Here is a 23,964-nt window from a genome sequence, read left to right as displayed (position 1 = left end):
GCTGATCCTTGCCTCCACAACCTGAAGTAAACTTCCTTCTTCCTCTTGACTAGATGTTCTACATCAAAAAGTGTGGTGCTCGAAAAGCACAGCCAGTCAGGCAGCACCCAAGGAGCAGGAGAGTCGACGTTTCAAGCATAAGCTCTTCATCCTGCTCCTCGGATGCTGTGCCTTTCCATCACCACACTTTTTGACTCTGATCTTAAGCGTCTGCAGCCCTCACTTTCTCCTGGAAGTTCTACATCCCTTGTCACCCAAGGTTCCTTCATCCTACAATCCTTTCCTTGCCTCAGTGGGGCAAACCTATAAAGCACTCTCAGCAAGTGCTCCCTAAACAACCTCCACATTTTTGTCATGCATTTTCCTGAGAACATTTGTTCCCAATCTAAGCACCCCAGTTCCTACCTAATAGCATTGTAATTCCCCCTCCCCCAACTAAATACTTTCCCATACTGTCTGCTCTTATCCCTCTCCATGACTATCATAAAGGTCAGGTAGTTGTGATCACTATCACTAAAATGCTCTCTGACCATGAGATCTGACACCTGCCCTGGTTCAATGCAAAGCATCAAATCCAATATGACCTCCTGTCTAGACAGCCTATTTATATATTGAGTCAGGAATCCTTCCTGGACACACCTGACAAAAACTGCTTCTTCCATACTATTTGAATTAAGGAGATTCCAATCAATATTAGAGTTGTCACCCATGAGGTAAAAACAATGACTGCAGATGCTGGAAACCAGATTCTGGATTAGTGGTGTTGGACAATTACAGCAGTTCAGGCAGCATCCAAGGAGCAGTAAAATCGACGATTCGGGCAAAAGCCCTTCTACACCCATGAGAAAAAGACAAAGTTGTTGAGGAGAATACTGAGATACAGACCACCAGACTAGATAGGATTGAGGTTCACAAGGAGGAGATGTTAGCAATTCTGGAAAATGTAAAAATAGATAAGTCCCCTGGGCTGGATGGAATTTATCTTGGATTCTCTGGGAAGTCAGAAAGGAGACTGCCGAGCCTTTGGCTTTGATCTTTTTGTTGTCATTGTCTACATGAATAGTACCAGAAAACTGAGAATATCAAACGTTGTCCCCTTGCTCAAGAAGGGGAGTAGAGACAACCCTGGTAATTATAGACTTTGGTTGTGGGTAAAGTGTTAGAAACAATTATAAGAGCTAGATTTTATAACAATCTAGAAAGGAATAAGTTGATTAGCAACAGTCAACACGGTTTTGTGAAGGGTAGGTTGTGCCTCACAAGCCTTATTGAATTCTTTGAGAAGGTGACCAAACAGGTGAATGAGGGTAAAGCAGTCGATGTGGTGTATATGGATTTTAGCAAGGCGTTGGATAAGGTTGCCAATGGTACACTATTGCACAAAATATGAAGGCATGGAATTGAGGGTGATTTAACGGTTTGAATCAGGAATTGGCTAGCTCAAAGAAGACACAGGGTGGTGGTTGATGGAAAATGTTCATCCTGGAGTTCAGTTACTCGTGGTGGACCGCAGTGATCCATTTTGGGTCCACTGCTGTTTGTCATTTTTATAAATGGATGAGGTTGTAAATTTGCAGATGACACTAAGGTCGGTAGAGTTGTGGATAGTGCAGAAGGATGTTGCAGGTTACAGAGGGACATAGATAAGCTGTAGAGCTGGGCTGAGAGGTGGCACTTTAGTGCAGAAAAGTGTGAGGTAATTCACTTTGGAAGGAGCAACAGGAATGCAGAGTACTGGGCTAATGTTAAGATCCTTGTTAGTGCAGATGAGCAGAGAGATCTCAGTCAAGAGTGTGGTGCTGGAAAAGCACAGCAGGTCAGGCAGCATTCAAGGAGCAGGAAAATTGACATTTCAGACAAAAGCCCTTCATCAGGAAAGCATCATCTAAAGAGATCTCAGTGCCCATGTACCCAGATCCCTGAAAGTTGCCATCCAAATTGATAGGGTTGTTAAGAAGGCATACAAAGTGTTAGCTTTTATTAGTAGAGGGATTGAGTTGCGGAACCATGAGGTCATGGTGCAGCTGTACAAAATGCTGGTGCGGCCGCACTTGGAGCGTTGCGTACAGTTCTGGCCACCGTATTAGAGGAAGGATGTGGAAGCTTAGAAAAGGGTTGAGAGATTTACTCAGATGTTGCCTAGTATGGAGGGAAGGTCACACGAGGAAAGGCTGAGGGACATGAGACTGTTTTTGTTAGAGAGATGAAGGTTGAAAGGTGACTTAATTGAGACAGACAAGATAATCAGAGGGTTAGATATGTTGGACATTGAAAGCTTTTTTCTTCAGATGTTGATGGCTAGCACAAGGTGGTATATGTTTAAATTGAGGGAAGATAGATAAAGTACAGATGTCAGAGGTAATTTATTTACTCACAGTAGTAGGGGCGTGAAACACACTCCCTGCAACAGTAGTATACTCATCAACTTTAAGGGCATTTATTTGGTCATTGGATCATCACATGAACAAAAACAGAATTGTATAGGTTAAATGGGCTTCAGATTGGTTTCACGGGTTGGTGCAAAATCAAGGGCTGAAGGGCCTGTACTGCACTGTAATGTTACCATAAGACCATAAGACATAGGAGTGGAAGTAAGGCCATTCGGCCCATCGAGTCCACTCCGCCATTCAATCATGGCTGATGCGCATTTCAGCTCCACTTACCAGCGTTCTCCCCATAGCTCTTAATTCCTCTAGACAACAAGAATCTATCAATCTATGCAACCCTGTTACTTCTGCACCTTTCCAAAATCCACCCCCCAATCTGCAATAAATGACAACATTACTGACTCAACCTGCAAGTCAACCTTTAGAGAATTCTAGACTAGCACTCCCAGATCCCTTTGTACTTTGGCTTTATGAATTTTCTCACTGTTTAGAAAATAGTCCTTGCCTGTATTCTTTTTTTCCAAAGTGCAAGACCTCGCATTTGCTCATCAATTTCATCAGCCATTTCCTCGACTACTCTCCTAAACTGTCTAAATCTTTCTGCAGCCTCCCTACCTCCTCAGTACTACCCACCTGTCCACCGAACTTCATACCATCGGCAAACTTTGCCAGAATGCCCCCAGTGCCTTCATTCAGACCATTAATATGAACAGCTGCAGCCCCAACACTGAACCCTGCGGGACACCACTTGTCACTAGCTGCCATTCCAAAAAAGAACCTTTAATCCCAACTCTCTGCCTTCTGTCAGACAGCCAATCCACAATCCATGCCAGTAGCTCACATCCAACACCATGGGCTCTCACCTTACTTAGCAGCCTCCTGAGGCACCTTATCAAAGGCCTTTCGGAAGTCTAGATAGATAACATCCACTGGGTTTCCCTGGTCTAACCCACTTGTTACCTCTTCAAAAAACTCTAACAGGTTTGTCAGGCACGACCTTTCCTTACTAAATCCATGCTAACTTGTTCTAATCCAACCCTGCACTTCCAAGAATTTAGAAATCTCATCCTTAAAGATGGATTCTAGGATTTTTCCTACGACCAAGGTTAGGCTAATTGGCTTATAATTTTCCATCTTTTGACTTGATTATTTCTAGAACAAGGGGATTACAACAGTGATTTTCCAGTCACCTGGGACTTTCCCCGACTCCTGTGACTTTTGAAAGATCACAACCAACGCCTCCACTATTTCCTCAGCCACCTCCCTCAGAACTCTAGGATGTAGCCCATCAGTGCCAGGAGACTTATCAATTTTTAGACCTTTTAACTTTTCTAGAAATTTCTCTTTTGTAATGGCTACCATATTCACTCTGCCCCTGACTCTCCTTAATTGTTGGGATATTACTCATGTCTTCCACTGTGAAGACTGACATAAAGTACCTATTAAGTTCTTCAGCTATTTCCTTATCTCCCATCGATAGTCTTCCTGCACCAAATTGGAGCTACGCAATTTCTACCTCTGCCTCTCGTTTGTTTCTTATGTATTGAAATAAATTTTTACTGTAATTTCTACAATTACGGGCTAGCTTACCTTCATATTTGACCCTCTCCTTCCTTATTTCTCTCTTTGTTATCCTCTGTTTGTTTTTGCAGTCTTCCCAATCTTCTGATTTCCCAGTGCTCTTGGCCACTTTATAGGCTACCTCTTTTTCTTTGATACATTTCCTGACTTCCTTTGTCAGCCATGGCTGTCTAATTCCACACCCCCAAAGAAAACCACAGATAATCTTTCTTTTCTTTGGAATGAACCTCTGTATTGTGTCCTCAATTACACCCAGAAACTCCTGCCATTGTTGCTCTACTGTCCTCTTCAGTAGGCTCTGCTTCCAGTCGATTTTCATCAGTTCCTCTCCCAAGCCCCTTGTTTAACTGTAACACCATTATATCCGATTTTGCCTTCTCACTTTCAAACTGCAGACTGAACTCTACCATATTATGATCACTGCCTCCGAAGTGTTCCCTTACTTCAAGATCTTTTATAAAGTCTGGCTCATTAAATAGCACTAAGTCCAGAATAGCCTGCTCCCTTGTGGGCTCCATCACAAGCAGTTCCAAAAAGCCATCCTGTAAGCATTCCATGAATTCCCTTTCTTTGGATCCACCGGCAACATTATTCACCCAGTCCATTTGCATACTGAAGTCCCCCGTGATTACCGTGACCTTGCCTTTCTGACATGCCCTATCTGTTTCCTGGTACATCTTGCACCCCTTGTCCTGACCACTGCTGGGAGGTCAGTACAGAACTCCCATTATGGGTTTTTTTTGCCTTTGTGGTCCCTCAACTCCACCCACACAGACTCCACACCATAGAACATAGAACATAGAACAATACAGCACAGAATAGGCCCTTCGGCCCACGATGTTGTGCTGAACTTCTATCCTAGATTAAGCACCCATCCATGTACCTATCCAAATGCCGCTTAAAGGTCGCCAATGATTCTGACTCTACCACTCCCACGGGCAGCGCATTCCATGCCCCCACCACTCTCTGGGTAAAGAACCCACCCCTGACATCTCCCCTATACCTTCCACCCTTCACCTTAAATCTATGTCCCCTTGTAACACTCTGTTGTACCCAGGGAAAAAATTTCTGACTGTCTACTCTATCTATTCCTCTGATCATCTTATAAACCTCTATCAAGTCACCCCTCATCCTTCGCCGTTCCAACGAGAAAAGGCCGAGAACTCTCAACCTATCCTCGTACGACCTACTCTCCATTCCAGGCAACATCCTGGTAAATCTTCTCTGCACCCTCTCCAAAGCTTCCACATCTTTCCTAAAGTGAGGCAACCAGAACTGCACACAGTACTCCAACTGTGGCCTAACCAAAGTCCTGTACAGCTGCAACATCACTTCACGACTCTTGAATTCAATCCCTCTGCTAATGAACGATAATACTCCATAGGCCTTCTTACAAACTCTATCCACCTGAGTGGCAACTTTCAAAGATCTATGTACATAGACCCCAAGAGCCCTCTGTTCCTCCACCTGACTAAGAACCCTACCATTAACCCTGTATTCCGCATTCTTATTTGTTCTTCCAAAATGGACAACCTCACACTTGACAGGGTTGAACTCCATCTGCCACTCCTCAGCCCAGCTCTGCATCATATCTAAGTCCCTTTGCAGCCGACAACAGCACTCCTCACTATCCACAACTCCACCAATCTTCGTATCATCTGCAAATTTACTGACTCACCCTTCGACTCCCTCATCTAAGTCATTAATAAAAATTACAAACAGCAGAGGACCCAGAACTGATCCCTGTGGAATTCCACTTGTAACTGGATTCCTGGCTGAATATTTACCATCTACCACCACTCTCTGTCTTCGACCGGTTAGCCAGTTTTCTATCCAATTGGCCAAATTTCCCTCTATCCCATGCCTCCTGACTTTCCACATAAGCCTACCATGGGGAACCTTATCAAATGCCTTACTAAAATCCATGTACACTACATCCACTGCTCTACCCTCATCCACATGCTTGGTCACCTCCTCAAAGAATTCAATAAGACTTGTAAGGCAAGACCTACCCTTCACAAATCCGTGCTGGTTGTCCCTAATCAAGCAGTGTCTTTCCAGATACTCGTAAATCCTATCCCTCAGTACCCTTTCCATTACTTTGCCTACCACAGAAGTAAGACTAACTGACCTGTAATTCCCAGGGTTATCCCAATTCCCTTTTTTGAACAGGGGCACAACATTCGCTACTCTCCAGTCCCCTGGTACCACCCCCGTTGACAGGGAAGACGAGAAGATCATTGCCAACGGCTCTGCAATTTCCTCTCTTGCTTCCCACATAATCCTAGGATATATCCCGTCAGGCCCGGGGGACTTGTCTATCCTCAAGTTGTTCAAAATATCCAACACATCTTCCTTCCTAACAAGTATCTCTTCTAGCTTACCAGTCCGTTTCACACTCTCCTCTTCAACAATACGATCCCTCTCGTTCGTAAATACTGAAGAGAAGTACTTGTTCAAGACCCCTCCTATCTCTTCCGACTCAATACACAGTCTCCCACTGCTGTCCTTGATCGGACCTACCCTCGTTCTCGTCATTCTCAGGTTTCTCACATACGCATAAAATGCCTTGGGGTTATCCTTGATCCTATCCGCCAAGGATTTTTCATGCCCTCTCTTAGCTCTCCTAATCCCTTTCTTCAGGTCCCTTCTGGCTATCCTGTATCCCTCCACTGCTCTGTCTGAACCCTGTTTCCTCAACCTTATGTAAGCCTCCTTCTTCCTCTTTACTAGACATTCAACCTCCCTCGTCAACCAAGGCTCCCTCACACGACCGTTTCTTTCCTGCCTGATAGGTACATACATATCAAGGACACGTCGTATCTGTTCCTTGAAAAAGTTCCACATTTCCACCACATCCTTCCCTGACAGCCTATGCTCCCAACGTATGCTCCTCAAATCCTGTCTTACAGCATCGTAATTTCCCTTCCCCCAATTGTAAAATCTTCCTTGTTGTGCGCACCTATCTCTCTCCATAACCAAGGTGAAAGTCACAGAATTGTGGTCACCATCACCAAAATGTTCACCCACTAACAAGCCCACCACTTGTCCCGATTCATTACCGAGTACCAAATCCAATATGGCCTCCCCTCTGGTCGGACAATCTATATACTGCGTTAGAAAAACTTCCTGGACACACTGCACAAACACCGCCCCATCCAATCTACTTGATCGAAAGAGCTTCCAATCAATATTTGGGAAGTTGAAGTCGCCCATGACGACGACCCTGTGGCTTCTGCACCTTTCCAAAATCTGTTTCCCAATCTGTTTCTCCACATCTCTGCTGCTATTGGGGGGCCTATAGTAAACACCCAACAAGGTGACTGCACCTTTCCTATTTCTGACTTCAGCCCATACTACCTCCAGAGGCAGATCCCCCTCAAACTTCCTTTCTGCAGCCGTTATACCATTTCTAATTAGCAATGCCACCCCCCCTCCTTTTTTACCACCCTCCCTAATCTTACTGAAACATCTGTAACCAGGAACCTCCAACAGCCATTCCTGTCCCTCATCTATCCACGTTTCCGTGATGGCCACAACATCGTAGTCCCAGGTTCCGATCCACGCCTTAAGTTCACCCACCTTACTTCTGATACTCCTTGCGTTGAAGTATACGCACTTGAGCCCATCTCTGTGTCCGCAAGTATTCCCTGTCAGTGCTACCTTCTCCACAGCCTCCCTACAGTCTTGGGCATCCTGACACACAGCTAGCTTACTTGCTGGACTACAAGTCCGGATCCCATCCCCCTGCCAAATTAGTTTAAACCCCCCCGAAGAGTGCTAGCAAACCTACACCCCAGGATATCGGTGCCCTTCTGGTTCAGGTGCAACCCGTCCTGTTTGTACAGGTCCCACCTTCCCCAGAATGCAGTCCAATTGTCCAAATATCTGAAGCCCTCCCTCCTACACCATCCTTGCAGCCACGTGTTCAACTGCACTCTCTCCCTATTCTTTGCCTCACTGTCACGTGGCACCGGCAACAACCCAGAGATGATGACTCTGTCTGTCCTAGCTTTTAGCTTCCAGCCTAACTCCCTGAGCTCTTGAATGACCTCCCCACCCCTCTTCCTACCTATGTCGTTGGTGCCAATGTGTACCACGACTTCTGGCTGCACTCCCTCCCCCTTAAGGATTCTGAAGACACGGTCCAAGACCATCTGACCCTATGTCATTCAGTGCCATAGATTTAATCTCATTCTTAACTAACAGGTCAGCCACTCCCTCTCTGCCCACCTCCCTGTCTTTTCGATAAGGTGTAAATCCTTGAATGTTTAATTGCCAGTCCTGAACCCCTTACAAACATGTCTCTGTGGTGCCTACCACATCATAATCATTCACAATGATTTGTGCCATTAATTCATCGACTTTGTTATGAATACTACGAGCATTCAGGTAAAGTGCCTTAATGCTAATTTTCGTATCCTCATGATTTCCATCATCCCTAGTAATATGTCCCAAGTTATCCTTCCTTTTTGCTTCATTCCTAATCTGCCTTGAACTTAAACCCTGCACACTTGCTAACCTGCTGTTTATCTTTCTACTTGACTCAATACTCCCTGTTGCTTTCCCTTCCCCCTTATCACAAGTTTAAAGTCCTCGTGACCACCCTGTTTATCCTTTTCACCAGAACACTGGTTCCAGATCAGTTCAGGTGGGGACTGTCCCATTGGTACAGATCATCCCTGTTCCAAAAGTGATGCCAATGTCCCATGAAATGAAATGTCTCTTTCCCACACTAACCTATTAGTCACATGTTTACTTCCCTAACTTTCTTATCCCTATGCAAATTAACACATGGCTCAGGCAGTAATCCAGAGATTATGACCCTCGAGGACCTGTTCTTCAATTTCCTTCCTAGTGCTTGATACTCCCCAAACAGGTCCATCTTCCAAGCCTTGCCTATGTTGTTAGTGCCAACAAGGACCACAACAACTGGATCTTCTACCTCCCGCTCCAATATCCTTTCAAGCCAGTCAAAGATGTCCTGCACCCTTAGTATATTAAGGATCAGGGCAAAAGAAGTGAGAGCATATTGATAAGTTTTCAAATGACAAAGATAAGTGGAGGGGCAGGTAGTGTTAAATAAGCAAGGAAGTGACAGAGGGACTTGAACAGGCTAGTACAGTAGCCAAAAACGTGGCAGATAGAATACATTATGACAAAATGTAAGGTTAAGCACTTTGGCAGGAAGAATAGAGGCTTGGACTATTTTCTAAGTGGGGAAAGGCTTTGGAAAACTGAAGTACAAAGCAACTTTGTGGAACTCATTGCTGCCGAGGGCTGTGAAGTCTAAGTCATTGAGTCTATTTAAGACAAAGAAAGATAGGTTCTTGATTGGTAAGGGGATCACAGGTTAAAGGGCAAAGGCAGGAGAATGGGATTAAGAAACATATCAGCCATGATCAAGTAGTGACCTGGTCCAATTCTGCTCCTATATCTTGTGGTACTGATTATAAGAGCAGGGATGTTATGTTGGAGCTGTACAAAACTTGGGTTAGGCCACAACTGGAGTACTGTGTGTAGTTCTGGTTGCCACACAGGAAGGATGTACTGGATGGAGTGCAGAAGAGATTAAGCAGCACGTTGCCTGGTCTGGAGCATTTCAGCTATGAAGAGGTGCTCAACCTATTTTCTTTACAGTAGAGAACGCTGAGGGAGAACCTACGATAAGGAGGGGTATAGGCACAATGGATAGAAAGTGTCTGTTCTTCTTTGCTGAATAACAAAAGGCCATAATTTGAAGCTGGAGGGCAAGGGGTTTAGGGGTGATTTGAGTAAATTGTGTTTTCACCCAGACAGTGGTGGCAATTAGGAATGCAGTGTGAGGCAGGAAACTTCACACCTTTAAAAACACTTGGACGAGTACTTGAAATGTCACAACATTCAAGGCAATTGGGGGGGAAAGAGTGCTGAAAAGTGGGATTACTATAGATAGGTTGTTGCAGAATTGGTTAACTATTCTTCTCTTCTTTTTGACTCTATGATTCCTACATACCCTCTGTCATCCTCATCACCTGCCTTCCCACTGATTTAAACTTGGCCACAGTACATTCACTTACCTCATCCAAGCTGTTAATATGTATTGTAACTAATTGTGACCTCAGCATTGATCCCATCCTGAAAAATACCCCCATCCTCCCAACTCGCTTATCTTCTATGAATCAGCCCAATTCTCAATTCATACTAATATACTACCACCAAAACCACAGACTCGTATCTTATTACGTTGTATAAGTGTTATTGAATGCCTTTGGGACATCCAAATATATTAAACCTACTGGTTCCCTTTTATCTATCTTGGATATTACTTTCTCAAAGGATTTTAATACAATTGTTAGATATGATTGCCCCTTTATGTTCTGTATTTATATTCTGCTTGTTATTCTGTATTTTTAAATGTTCTGCTATTACATCCCTTATAATAGGCTCCAACATTTTCCCAATGACAGATTTAAGGAAACTAAGCTATAGCTACCCTGCCTTTTAGAATAAGTGTACTGGCAGTTTCCCAAATCACTGGGACTTTTCCAGAATCTAAGATACAAAATCTAAAAATACTACCAATAAATCCACTATCTCTTAGCTACTTCCTTTAAGGTCCTTGGATGCAACCATCCAGTTGACAGACTCATCAGCCTTCAGGCACATGAGTTTCTATAGCATAGTTTTTCCTCTCGTGATAGTTATTGTATTCATTTCTTGTCCCCTTTTGGCGCATGGCTTATTTAGTATTTTTGGAACGCTAACAGTTTTCTCGACCATGAAGACTGATAATTTTACATAATTTTTTTGCTATTCCCTGGTTCCCCTTTATTATTTCTCCAGCCTCATTCACTAAGTGGGCTGTGTTCACTTTGGTCTCTCTCTTTTTTCATACATTTAAAGAAGCTCTTGCAGTCTTGTATAGGCAAGGCAATGGCCTAGTAGAGTTATCACTAGACTATTAATTTGGAACTCAGTTAATGTCCTGGTGACTTGGGCTTCAAATCCTGCTGTGGTAGATGGTGGAACTTAAGTTCAATTTTGGGGCAACATGGTGGCTCAGTGGTTAGCACTGCTGTCTCACAGCACCAGGGAAAGGTTTGATTCCAGCCTCGGGCATCAGTCTGTATGGAGCTTGCACATTCTCCCAGTGTCCGTGTGGGTTTCTTCCGACAGTCCAAAGATGTGCAGGTCAGTGAATTGGCCATGCTAAATTGTCCATAGCGTTAGGTACATTAGTCAGAGGGAAATAGGTCAATCTTCCTCATTACACATCACCAGACCCTGGTGGATTGAAAGCATGCTGTTCTAGGAAACTATCCCAAGTACACTTTAAATTCTCTCTCATGGGTAGGTCTGCCCATGCGATTTTCCCAACGCACATAAAGATTAAAGTCACCCATGATTAAAGTGCTTTTTTTTTTAAAACATGTCCTCAGTACCTCCTGATTTTCTGTTTGTCCTACAGTATAGGTATTGTTAAAGAGCCTATAGACTACTCCCACCAGTGTCTTATTTCCCTTTTTATATCTTACTTTGCATGTGGATTCTTCATTTTCCAATCCAAGATCTTTCTTGTTATTGTACTAATTTCATTTAGTAGTGACAAAGCTAACCCAAACTTTACAAAACATCACATACCCTGAATATTTAGTTCCCAGCTTTGATCTTCTTTTAACTATGATGACTGCAAGATTTTACACATTAACCTCTATTTGTGCTGTTGATTAATTTATTTTGCACCGAATTCTATGGGTATTTTGAGTAAAAAGCAATTAATTTTATCCTCCTTTGACTCTATTTATTGTCATTTTCCTGCTTGTACAATCTGTGACTTCTTGTCCCACTCTGGGTATCAGTATCCAAATTGCAACCCTACAATGTTGTCATTGCCTTTTACTTTTTAAACCAATGTTACCCCTCTCCTCAACCCTTTCCCATCTACTTAGTTTAAAGCCCTCTGTGCTTGCTAGATATTCATTCACTTTTTCACTCGTCCCAGATGAATCAAGTTAAGCCCATCCTACTAGATCAGCTGCCATCTATCCCCACTGCTGGTGTCAGTGCCCATGAACTGAAATCTGTTTCTCCAACTTGCCAATTTAATTATCCCAATATTTGAAGATGGCAGGACATATTGAAAAGATGGTTAGCAAGTCATACAAGATCGTGGCCTTCATATGTAGAGATTTAGACAGCAAAAGAAGGGAGGGTATGCTCAACATATATATTTTTAAAAATCGCTGCTCATACCAACTTGAGCATTTCATCCAGAGGATGTTGCCCATTCCTAATTGCCCAGAGAGCAGTTAAGAGTCAATCTCATTGCTGTGGTTTGGAGTCACATGTAGGCCAATCCAGGTAAGGATGGCAGTTTGCCTCTCTAAAGGACATTAGTGAACCAGACGGGTTTTTCCAACAATCAACAATGGATTCACAGTCATGATTTGAGTCTTAATTGCAGATTTTTTTTATTATTGAATTCAGATTCAAATATCTGCCATGGCAGGATTCAAATCTAGGTCTCTGGATTAACAGTCTAGCAATAATACCACTCGGCCATTGCCTCGTTCTAATCACCACACGCTAGGAAGGATGTAAATGAAACTGCAAGGGTGCAGGGGCAATTTACCAGAATGATTCCAAGGATGGGGGAATTTTAACAAGGTTCAGTTTGAGAAGCTGATTTCTTCAGAGAAAAGAAGAGTGAGGGTAAATTTACAGAGATGCAGTTAATTGCCGAGAGGTGCGAGGGAGGAGCAAAGGACTTCTGGGAAGGTGAGTCTAACCATATAAAACACTTACTTCAGGCGTCGAGGCCTCCATTTGTCGAGAGGGGCGAGGGAGGAGCAAAGGACTTCTGGGAAGGTTTTAAGCAGAACGTGACAGGTGAGAGACAGTTCACATGTCTCTGCTGACTACGTCTGCGGGAAGTGCACTCAACTCCATCTCCTCGAAAACTGAGTTAGGGAACTGGAGCTAGAGCTGAATGAACTATCGATCATTCGGGAGGCTGAGGGGGAAATTGAGAGGATGTACAGGGAGGTGGTCACTCCCCAGACACAGGATAAGTACAGCTTGGTTACTGTCAAGGTGAGGAAAGGGAACAGACGGTCAGAGCAGGGATCCCCTGTGGCCGTTCCCCTCAGCAATATGTTTACCGTTTAGGATACTGCTGGTGGGAACAGCCTACCAGGGGAAAGCCATAGTTGTCAGGTCTCTGGCAATGAACCTGGCACTGTGGCTCAGAAGGGAAGTGGGTAAAATAGAAAAGCGCTAGTGGTAGGGGACTCAACAGTTAGACGAATTAACAGGAGATTTTATGGTCAGGAACAGGACCCCCGGAAGGTATATTGCCTCCCCAGTGCCAGGGTCCGAGATGTCACCGATCAGGTTTACAGGATTCTGAAGGGGGAGGGTGAGCAGCCAGATATTGTGGTACATATTGGCACCAATGATATAGCCAGGAAAAGGATTGAGGATCTGAAAAGTGACTCCAGAGAGTTCGGTTGGAAGCTGAAGAGCAGGACGAGTAGAGTAGTGATCTCTGGTTTGCTACCGATGCCACGAGATAGTGAGATAAGGAACAGTCAGCGAATGCAGCTTAACTCGTAGCGGTGAGGCTGGTGCAGGAGGGAGGGCTTCAGATACCTAGACTATTGGGATACCTTCTGGGGGAAGTGGGACCTGTACATGAAGGATGGGTTTCACCTAAACTGGAGGGGCACAAATGTCCTGGGTGGGAGATTTGCTTGTGTGATTCGGGAGGGTTTAAACTAGTTTGGCAGAGGGTGGGAATCAGAGCCACATGTCTGAGAGGGGGTCAGTTGCAGATGGGGCAGTGACAGGATGTATTGAATCTATCAGGAAGGCTTCTCACGCGATAAAACAAAGGGATCAGTTAAAGTGTGTCTGTGTCAATGCAAGGAGTGTCCAAAATAAGAGTGGCGAACTTAGAGCATGGATCAGTACTTGGGGCTACGATGTTGTGGCCATAATGGTGACGTGGGTTTCACAGGGACAGGAATGGTTGCTTGATGTTCCAGGGTTTAGAATGTTTAAAAAGAACAGGGAGAGTGGAAGAAAATAGGAGGGGGTGTAGCATTGCTAATCAGAGAGCGCATCACAGCTACAAAAACGAAGGTTGTTGAGGAAGGTTTGTCTCCTGAGTCAGTATGGGTGGAAGTTAAGAACAGCAAGGGAACAGCCACCGCACTGAGGGATTTCTACAAACCACCGAAAAGCAGTAGAGATCTCACATGCGGGCATATGCTGGAAAAATGCACAAGTAGCAGGGTTGTTGTTATGGGTGATTTCAACTTTCCCAATATCGACTGGAACCTCCTTAGTGCAGATGGTTTGGATGAAGCCGTTTTTGTCAGGTGTATTCAGGAAAGTTTCCTTTCTCAGAGTGTAGACAGACTGACAAGGGTAGAGGCCATTTTGGATTTGGTGCTCGGCAACGCACCAGGATAGGTATCAGATCTCGTGGTGGGAGAGCACTTTGGTGACAGTGATTACAACTGCCTCACATTTAGCATAGCCTTGGAGAGTAAAAGGAGCAGTTACCAAGGAAAAAGATAATTATTTGGGGAAAAGGAAATTATGACACTATCAGACAGAAGTTGGGAAGTATAGACTGAAAGCAATTGTTCCACAGAAAGGGCACAGCTGATATGTGGAGACTATTTAAAGAGCAGTTGTTGCGAGTGATGCACAAATTTGTTCCCCGTGACAGGTGAGAAGGGGTTAGATTAAGGAACCTTGCATGACGAGAACAGAGGAGCTTCTCGTCAAAAGGAAGAAGGCAACTTACATAAGGTGGAGGAAACAAGGGTCCAGCACAGCTTTAGAGGATTACGGGTTGCTCGAAAGGAGCTCAGAAATGGACTGAGAAGAGCCAGGAGGGGGCATAAAAAAGGTTTGGCAAGAAGGATTAGGGAGAACACAAAGACATTTTACTCATTCATGAGGAATAAGAGAACGATCAGGGAGAAGGTAGGGCCGATCAGGGGTAGTGGAGGGAACTTGTGCGTGGAGTCTGAGCAGATAGGGGAAGCCCTAAATGAGTTTTTTGCTCCGGTTTTCACCAAGGAAAAGGAATTTGTTGTAAATGAAAACTTTGAGGAGCTGGAATACAGTCTTGAAAAGATCAAGATTGATGAAGTTGATGTGCTGGAAATTTTGGAAAACATTAAGATTGATAAGTCCCCAGGGCCAGACCAAATTTACCCTAGGCTATTCCGGGAAGTGAGAAAGGAGGTTGCTAAGCCGCTGATGAGGATATTTGCCTCCTCACTCTCCACGGGAGTCGTACCGGAGGATTAGAAGGAGGCAAATGTTGTTCCTCTTTTCAAGAAGGGTAATAGGGAAATCCCTGGTAATTACAGAGCAGTCAGTCTTATGTTTGTGGTCAGCAAAGTTTTGGAAAGAACTCTGAAGAATAGGATTTATAACTATTGGCAAGGCATAGAGTGATTAAAGGCAGTCAGCAAGGCTTTGAGAGGGGCAGGTCATGCCTCACAAATCTTATTGAGTTATTTGAGGTGTCAAGACAGGTTGGCGAAGGTTGAGCAGTGGATGTGGTGTATATGGATTTCAGCACGGCATTTGATAAGGTTCCCCATGGTAGGCTCATTCATAAAGTCAGGAAGTATGGGATACAGGGAGATTTGGCTATCTGGATTCAGAATTGGCTGGCTGACAGAAGGCAGAGAGTGGCTGCAGATGGAAAATATTCTGCCTGGAGGTCAGTGTTGAGTGGGGTCCCGCAGGGCTCTGTTCTCGGGCCTCTGCTCTTTGAAGTATTTAATCAATGACTTGGATGGGGAGGTTCAGGGGTGGGTTAGTAAATTTGCAGATGACACAAAGGTTGGAGGTGTCATCGATAGTATAGAGGGCTACTGCAGGCTACAGCGTGACACAGACAGGATGCAGAGCTGGGCAGATGGAGTTCAACATGGATAAATGTGAAGTGATGTATTTTGAAAGGATGAACTGAATGGTGAATATAGGATTAAAGACAGGATTCTTGGCAGTGTGGAGGAACAGGGATCTGGGTGTGCAAGTACATAGATCCCTCAAAGTTGCCACCCAAGTGGATATGGTTGTTAAGAAAGCATATGGTGTTTTGGCTTTCATTAACGGGGGATCGGGTTTACGAGCCACGAGGTTTTGCTGAAGCTCGACAAGTCCCTGGTGAGACCACACTTGGAATATTGTCTCCAGTTCTGGTTGCCCTATTACAGGAAAGATACAGAGGCTTTGGAGAGGGTGCAAAGGAGGTTTACCCAGATGCTGCCTGGACTGGAGGGCTTGCCTTATGAAGAAAGGTTGAATAAGCTTGGACTTTTCTCTCTGGAGAGGAGGAGGAAGAGAGGAGACCTGATCGAGGTATACAAGATACTAAGTGGAATAGATAAAAGTCAATAGCCAGAGACTTTTCCCCAGGGCAGGATTGACTGGTACGAGGAGTCGTAGTTTGAAGACATTAGGTGGAATGTATAAAGGAGATGTCAGAGGTAGGTTCTTTATGCATAGAGTAGTGAATGCATGGAATGCGTTGCCAGCTGTGATGGTGGAAGCAGAGTCATTGGGGACATTTAAACGACTGCTAGACATGCACATGGATAGCACGGAGTTGAGGGATGCCTAAGTTAAGTTACTATATTTTACATTAGGATTAACCTCGGCACAACATCGTGGGTCAAAGGGTACTGTGTTGTACTTTTCTATGTTCTAACTAGGATCAGTTTACATAAGGTAAATAAACAAAAGGAGTTCCCACTTGCTGATGGTACAGGCCTAAGGAAAGAAACATTTGAGGTTTTTGGAAACAGATGTGAGAGATGCTGCAGAAGTTACTCCTGCAGCAATTGATAATGACCTGGAATTCTCTGTCTACAAGTGTGAGGGGAGCGGAGACAATCAATGATTTCCAAAGGAAATTGATGCGCACCTGAAGGAAATAAACTTTCAGCGCCACAGGGACAGATTCTACAGATCCAATTCTATAAACTGAATTGCCTTCTATGTGTCATACAAGTCCTGAGATGCTACACAGTTCACAAGTCATTGTTACAACAGCATGACCTTGAAATCCTACGTCTAAGTAATGGATAAAGGGAAACTCTTTTATCAGAAAAGACATGGGATTTATATATGGAAGATAGCAGCAATACCAAAGAAAACATTCCATTTTAAAGAACTTTTCACACAACATCTGATAAAGTACCTGAAAACCTGCAACACTTTATTCTTTTTCAAGACTCTGATGGATTTGGTTTGTTTCTAGTGTAATCTGTTTTACATAAGATTACAAAGAATTTGCTCATCTAAATGCAGGATTCTAACAGTCAAAAGAATTCTTATTAAGCGACATATCAAGCACTGAATCGGCAACTATCATATTCAACAGCAATTAATGGTAAAAGCTTTCCAATATATGAAATATCATCAACTTGAACATTTTTCCTCATATCACCTTAATTCAACACCAGATCTCACAGGGGAAAAACAGAAATATCAAAAACTTAAGTCAAATTGCACTAATAGTGACAAATTAGGAGAACTAAATATCTTATAGCTGCAGTCAAACATATAAGAACAAATCATACTGAACAGGAATGAAACAGAGAAACTTGAATGAATACAAAAAACTGGTTAGGAAAGGAAGATAGAAAGAGCTAGATCACGTCAAATGATGAGGAATTTTAAATAAAAACAAAGTACAGGAGAAACACAGCAGGTCTGGCATTTGGGGAGCTCGAAAATGAGTAAATGCTCATCCTTGTAACCATATTTCCGAAGATCATTCAGAATCTTAGCATTAACGAGGTTTCTCACCCAACAGATGTTGCTGGACCTGCTGGGTTTCTGCAGTGCATCGTTTGTATTTCAGAATTCCAGCATCCACAAAATTTTGCAAGGAATTTGACAGGGGCAAAATGGTAAGGGATGAGGGAAAAGAATAATTACAAACTATTATCATAGCCTGGAACATTGCACAGGTTATCAAGACCTTGGTGACAGGACAGTATAGGTTTAATAGGTTCTGTGAGGAGAGGATGGTACGTTGGGGATTTTACTGGCCTCCATGGTAAAAGGATGGTATACTGGGGGGTTATTGGTTCCATGGTGACACGATGGTATATGGAGAGGGGGGGGGGGGGGGGTGTTGGTGGTGGTGGTTATTGGCTCTATGGTGACACGGTGGTATATGGAGGGGGGGGGGGTTGGTGGAGGTGGTGGTTATTGGCTCTATGGTGACACGGTGGTATATGGGGGGGGGGTTGGTGGAGGTGGTGGTTATTGGCTCTATGGTGACACGGTGGTATATGGGGGGGGGGTTGGTGGAGGTGGTGGTTATTGGCTCTATGGTGACATGGTGGTATATGGAGGGGGGGGTTGGTGGAGGTGGTGGTTATTGGCTCTATGGTGACACGGTGGTATATGGAGGGGGGGGTTGGTGGAGGTGGTGGTTATTGGCTCTATGGTGACACGGTGGTATATGGGGGGGGGTTGGTGGAGGTGGTGGTTATTGGCTCTATGGTGACACGGTGGTATATGGGGGGGGTGTTGGTGGAGGTGGTGGTTATTGGCTCTATGGTGACACGGTGGTATATGGGGGGGGGTTGGTGGAGGTGGTGGTTATTGGCTCTATGGTGACACGGTGGTATATGGGGGGGGGGTTGGTGGAGGTGGTGGTTATTGGCTCTATGGTGACACGGTGGTATATGGAGGGGGGGGGTTGGTGGAGGTGGTGGCTATTGGCTCTATGGTGACACGGTGGTATATGGAGGGGGGTGGTTGGTGGAGGTGGTGGTTATTGGCTCTATGGTGACACGGTGGTATATGGAGGGGGGGGGTTGGTGGAGGTGGTGGTTATTGGCTCTATGGTGACACGGTGGTATATGGAGGGGGGGGTTGGTGGAGGTGGTGGTTATTGGCTCTATGGTGACACGGTGGTATATGGAGGGGGGGGGGGTTGGTGGAGGTGGTGGTTATTGGCTCTATGGTGACACGGTGGTATATGGAGGGGGGGGGTTGGTGGAGGTGGTGGTTATTGGCTCTATGGTGACACGGTGGTATATGGAGGGGGGGGGGTTGCTGGAGGTGGTGGTTATTGGCTCTATGGTGACACGGTGGTATATGGAGGGGGGGGGTTGGTGGAGGTGGTGGTTATTGGCTCTATGGTGACACGGTGGTATATGGAGGGGGGGGGTTGGTGGAGGTGGTGGTTATTGGCTCTATGGTGACACGGTGGTATATGGAGGGGGGGGGGTTGGTGGAGGTGGTGGTTATTGGCTCTATGGTGACACGGTGGTATATGGGGGGGGGTTGGTGGAGGTGGTGGTTATTGGCTCTATGGTGACACGGTGGTATATGGAGGGGGGGGGTTGGTGGAGGTGGTGGTTATTGGCTCTATGGTGACACGGTGGTATATGGAGGGGGGGGGGTTGGTGGAGGTGGTGGTTATTGGCTCTATGGTGACACGGTGGTATATTGATGCTTATGATCAGTCCAGGCTTCTGGCGGTGAACCCTGACACTGAAGTCTCTTGAGTACTCCGAGGGGGGAGAGAGACCAAGGTACAAAAGCTGAGCAGTGCCGCCCCTTCCTGGGGCTGCCCCCGCCCGGGCCTCGGTTCACAGGCGCTGTTCTCTGCGCCGCGGGAGGTATTTTGGCAGCGGATTGAGGCAGGGGAGGCAGAGAGGGCGTACACGCTCGGCTGAGAGTGGGCGGAGAAACCGGTCAGATATAGGGGGCGGGGGCCGGGGCCGGGGCCGGGGACCGGCTCCGCGATGCCGCACTCACCTGTCTCCGCGACGCTGCGAGGCTGAGGGGCGGCGGACTCGGACTCATTGATGGACAACCACCGCCGCCGCTTACCCCGTGACGCCAGCAGTCTGCGCCCACCGGCCTCTCCGTCATCAGAAAGCGCCCAGTGCCGGATGCATATGCGCAGTGAGGAGAGAATACCGTGTGCTTCGGAAGGCGGGAAAGTGAGAGAAGGTGAAGTAACTCGATAGAGGTTGTTATCATGTCGCCCTTTATTTACATATGAAGTACCTTACGTCGAGTACTGCCTCTTCAGAGTCAGAGCCAGAATCTCTGACGATCCATTTTTGTTCTGACAAGCAACACCCTTCGATCAACGGGCTTCTCCTGGTTAATGTTTTATTAAACGTTCCCCCCGCACCTGGTGGTGTTTATGTTTTCCCCAACACCCATGGTGTGTGTGTGTGCAGGTGTGAGACACACTGAAAGACACAAGGTGCACGAATCTTTATTCAATTTTCACCACCAGATGATCCTTTTTTTCCATATTTTATTAAACAATTCACAGTTTTCAAAACAAATAAAATTTACCGCTCTTTACAGAGGAATAGCAATTTTACAAGGGAGAGGGGCAGCAAAGCCAGGCCCAAAACCCTAACGTTCAACCAGTTTTCAGGGAAATGAGGACAAACCGCAAAGCCCAGTTTCAATTACCACAAAACAGTAACAAAGACATTTGTATAAACAAGACAGTTCAATTACATGAACAAAGGTGCATACAATACAGACCCCCAGAAAACCCAGCAAGGCCCCCCACTTTCCAGCCACTCTAAGGCAGCCTGCCCCGAGACAACCTTCTAATTTTTTCTTTTTTGAAGAGGAGAGTCCTTGACACTGGTCCAGCTCCATCATAGCCAGCTCTCAGCGTGAACAGAGCCTTTGACACTCCTGTTTAGTTTTTTTCAATCTTGTTCTTTTTTTTAAACTCCACCTAACTGCAGGAGTGTTTATTTTTTCCCCAGCACCCGTGTGTGCAGGTGAGAGACACAGTGAAAGACAAGGTGCACAAATCTTTATTCAAATTTCCACCAATCGGGAAGAAAGGAAGCATCCGAGTGGCCAGTGACAAGCGATGCCCCTTACATCAAAGGGCAACGCTGTATGATTAAACAGTGAAGGGGAGGGCAGGGATTGAATCAAAATATCGTTGGAGGGGGAAAAAAATAATGCACTTCATTCCCTGCAGCACCCACCTCTCCCTGAACAACTCCAGGGTGTTGGTGGACACCGCGTGCTCCTTCTCCAGAGACACCTGGGCTCTAACGTAACCGTGGAAGAGGGGCAGGCAGTCAGCCAGCCAGCCCGATTGACACCCTCCACGGCCCGCTGCCTGAACCTGTTTATGGCCAGTTTGGCCAGGCCCAGGAGTAGACCCACGAGGGAGGTCTTCAGACCTGCCCCCCTCCTCTGTCCCGGGTGCCCAAAGATCAGTAGCATGGGACTGAAGAGCAACCAAAAGCAGAGGAGGAGGTTTTTAAGAGAATCAAAAAGGTAGTGCAAACGCCCACATCCAATATAAACATGGTCCACAGACTCCACACCGCCACAGAACCAGCAGTTGGGCTGGGAATCCATGAACCACCACAATCCGCGGTTGCAGGGGAGTGCTGCGTGCAGCACCCTCCACCCCAGATCTCAGAGGGAAAGGGGGAGGACTCCCATGTAGAGAGCCCGCCACTGGGGATCCCCACCCACCGCCCAGTGGAAAATGGGCACGCCAAGGCATGTCTTGACAGTGAATGAGGGAGAAGAGGTGGACGGTGTGCAGCAGCAGTCAGTCAATACAGGGCCTGCCGTTTTACGTCCTGAAAGGGAAGAAAATTAAAATTCCGGAGGCAGCTCCGGTTGTGGGGCACAGGCTCCCGCAGGAAGTACGGGACCTTGGGGCCAATGTGAAATTCCGTCAGGCTGGGGTGAGGTGAGTGTAGACAGGATCCCAACCACACACCTGAGCGTCCTCCAACTGGTGCACTACGTCAGGTCCGAGCACCGCCATTTTAAGGCATCGGATGGCGGTGGCCATGTACCGGACATCTACCGCTGCCCTGCTCGTTATGTCCTGCGGCAGCGTCCAGCCCAGGCCCTCAGCACGTCCCCAACCCTGGTCACCCTCGGTGCCAAGGCTCTCCCCTCTGATAGCCACTCAAACGCGCGAGTACGGAGGCGCAGATTCCTGATAACAGCCGCTACTCTTGCCAGAAGGTAGGCGCGACGTGATTCGACCATGTTCCAGACAGTGATCAGGTCCTGGTAAAAGACAGGCAGCGTCTTGAGGGCGACCTCCAAACCGTCACAGTCGACGAACAGGAGCTGTGTGTTGTAGTGGAGGTTACGCACCTGGCGGAAAAAATACGTCACCAGGGCGCACCACCTAGGAGGAGGCTCGACGTAAAAGGTATTGCTGCAAGGTCTGAAGGCGGAACGTCGCGACCTGGGTGCGGATGCACACCAGCGACTGACCGCCCTCCTCAAGAGGGAGACTCAGAACCTGCACAGCGACCCAGTGCATCTTTTTGTCCCAAAAGAAGTCGACCAACGTTCTCTGGATGTCAGCGACAAAGCCAGGAGGAGGGACCAAAGTGACCAGCTAGTACCACAGCATGGCAGCCACCAGCTGGTTTATGACCAGCACTTGGAGCAGTCCTGTCCAGCGGCCTAGGCGAGCCGAGACTTTGGCCTCCAGCTCTTGCCAGTTGGCCGGCCAGGATTCCTCAGCCGGGCTGAGGTAGACCCCCAGGTAGAGGAGATGGGTGGTACTCCAGCTGAACCCCCATAACTCCTCCGGCAGAGAGTCCACCCGCCATGGACCGACCAGTAGTCCGGAACATTTGGCCCAGTTGATCCTGGCGGAAGACGCTGCCAAGTACACGGCCTGGCACTCGCGCATCTTCCCCAGGTCAGCCAGGTCGGTGAAAATGAGGACCACCCCCGTGCCCGCGCTGCGCAGAACCAGTCCAGACAACCTCCTCCGCAATAGGTGCAGGAAAGGCTCCACACACAGGGAATACAGCTGGCCGGACAGGGGGCAGCCTTGACACATTCCTCTCCCGAAGCGAAGGGGCGCCGTCAGGGACCCGTTAACTTTAACCAGACATTCTGCGGCGGCGTACAAAAGTTGGATCCGGACGACAAACTGCGTCCCGAACCCAAATGCCTGCAGAGTCCCAAGCAAGTACTAGTGATTGACCCTGTCGAACGCCTTCTCCTGGTCAAGAGACAGGAAGGCATTCGGCAGACCAGCCCATCGACAGAAACGGATCAGGTCCCGGACCAGGTGGACGTTGTCGTGTATCCTCTGGCCTGGGACCGTGCAGGACTGGTGGGCCAGTCCTGGTGGGTGAATCGTGGGCCAGCACGGAAGCCAGGCGAGAAGACAACACCCAGGCGAAAATTTTGTAGTCCATGCTGAGGGGGGAGACCGGACGCCAGTTCTTCAAAGAACGAAGGTTCCCCCTTCTTTGGCAGCAGGACGATGACCGCCCTGCGCCAAGAAAGGGGCAGCTCTCCGGCATTTAGACACTCCCCCAGGACCTTGCGTAGTCACTCCCCAGGACGTCCCAGAACGCCCTGAAGAACTCCACAGTCAGCCCATCCAGCCCCAGGGACTTGCCCTTCGAGAGCCAGTCGAGGGCGCCGGTCAGCTCCTCTAAGGTGACGGGAGCGTCGAGCCTTCCGGCGTCCTCCGGGCTGAGCTGCGGCAGGTCCTCCCACAGAACTCTGTGAGCATCCTCGCTGGATGGATCCGGAGAGAACAGAGCCGTGTAATAGTTTTGGACGTGGGCCCTGATGCCCTCTTAGACGAGGGACCCATCGTCGGCCAGCAGCACAAGGAGCTGCTGACGGGTGCCCTGCCTTTTTTCCAGCGAGTAGAAGAAGGGGGAGCCACGGTCCAGGTCCTGGAGGAGCTGGATCCACGACCTCACGTACGCGCCCCGAGCCCTGACGAGCTGCAGGTCCCGCAGCGCGGCCTTCTTCTCTTCGTACACCCCGCGCAGGGCCAGGTCCGCGTCGGGCTGACCGAGGCGTGACTCCAGGTCGAGCATCTCCCTCTCCAACTCCCCGATCCTGGATTTCCGCCTCTTGGTCGACCCCCTCGCGTACTCCTGACAGAAGACGCGGACGTGAGCCTTGCCCACGTCCCACCATAGCCTCAGGGAGGGGAAGCTTCCCCGCT

General features: G+C 47.0%; 1 protein-coding gene across 2 annotated transcripts in view; it reads right to left on the bottom strand.

Annotated features, from left to right (window-relative positions):
- LOC140485526 (polycomb group RING finger protein 3) overlaps positions 1–19,875 on the bottom strand; it is a 212,901-nt gene extending 193,026 nt beyond the window's left edge. Inside the window, exon 1 of one of the 2 annotated variants that reach the window (XM_072583706.1) lies at positions 19,767–19,875. In XM_072583706.1, coding sequence (XP_072439807.1) covers positions 19,767–19,814 — 48 coding nt within the window. In that variant the 5' untranslated portion in view covers positions 19,815–19,875. The remainder of the gene's footprint in view (positions 1–19,766) is intronic. The other variant, XM_072583708.1, reaches the window with a different exon arrangement.
- Between the last annotated feature and the right edge of the window lie 4,089 nt (positions 19,876–23,964).

The sequence above is a fragment of the Chiloscyllium punctatum genome, chromosome 14 (assembly GCF_047496795.1).
Source record: "Chiloscyllium punctatum isolate Juve2018m chromosome 14, sChiPun1.3, whole genome shotgun sequence".
In the NCBI taxonomy this organism is placed as follows: Eukaryota; Metazoa; Chordata; class Chondrichthyes; order Orectolobiformes; family Hemiscylliidae; genus Chiloscyllium; species Chiloscyllium punctatum.
Note: the sequence above shows the minus strand (reverse complement) of the source record. Positions and strands in the feature narration are given on the sequence as shown.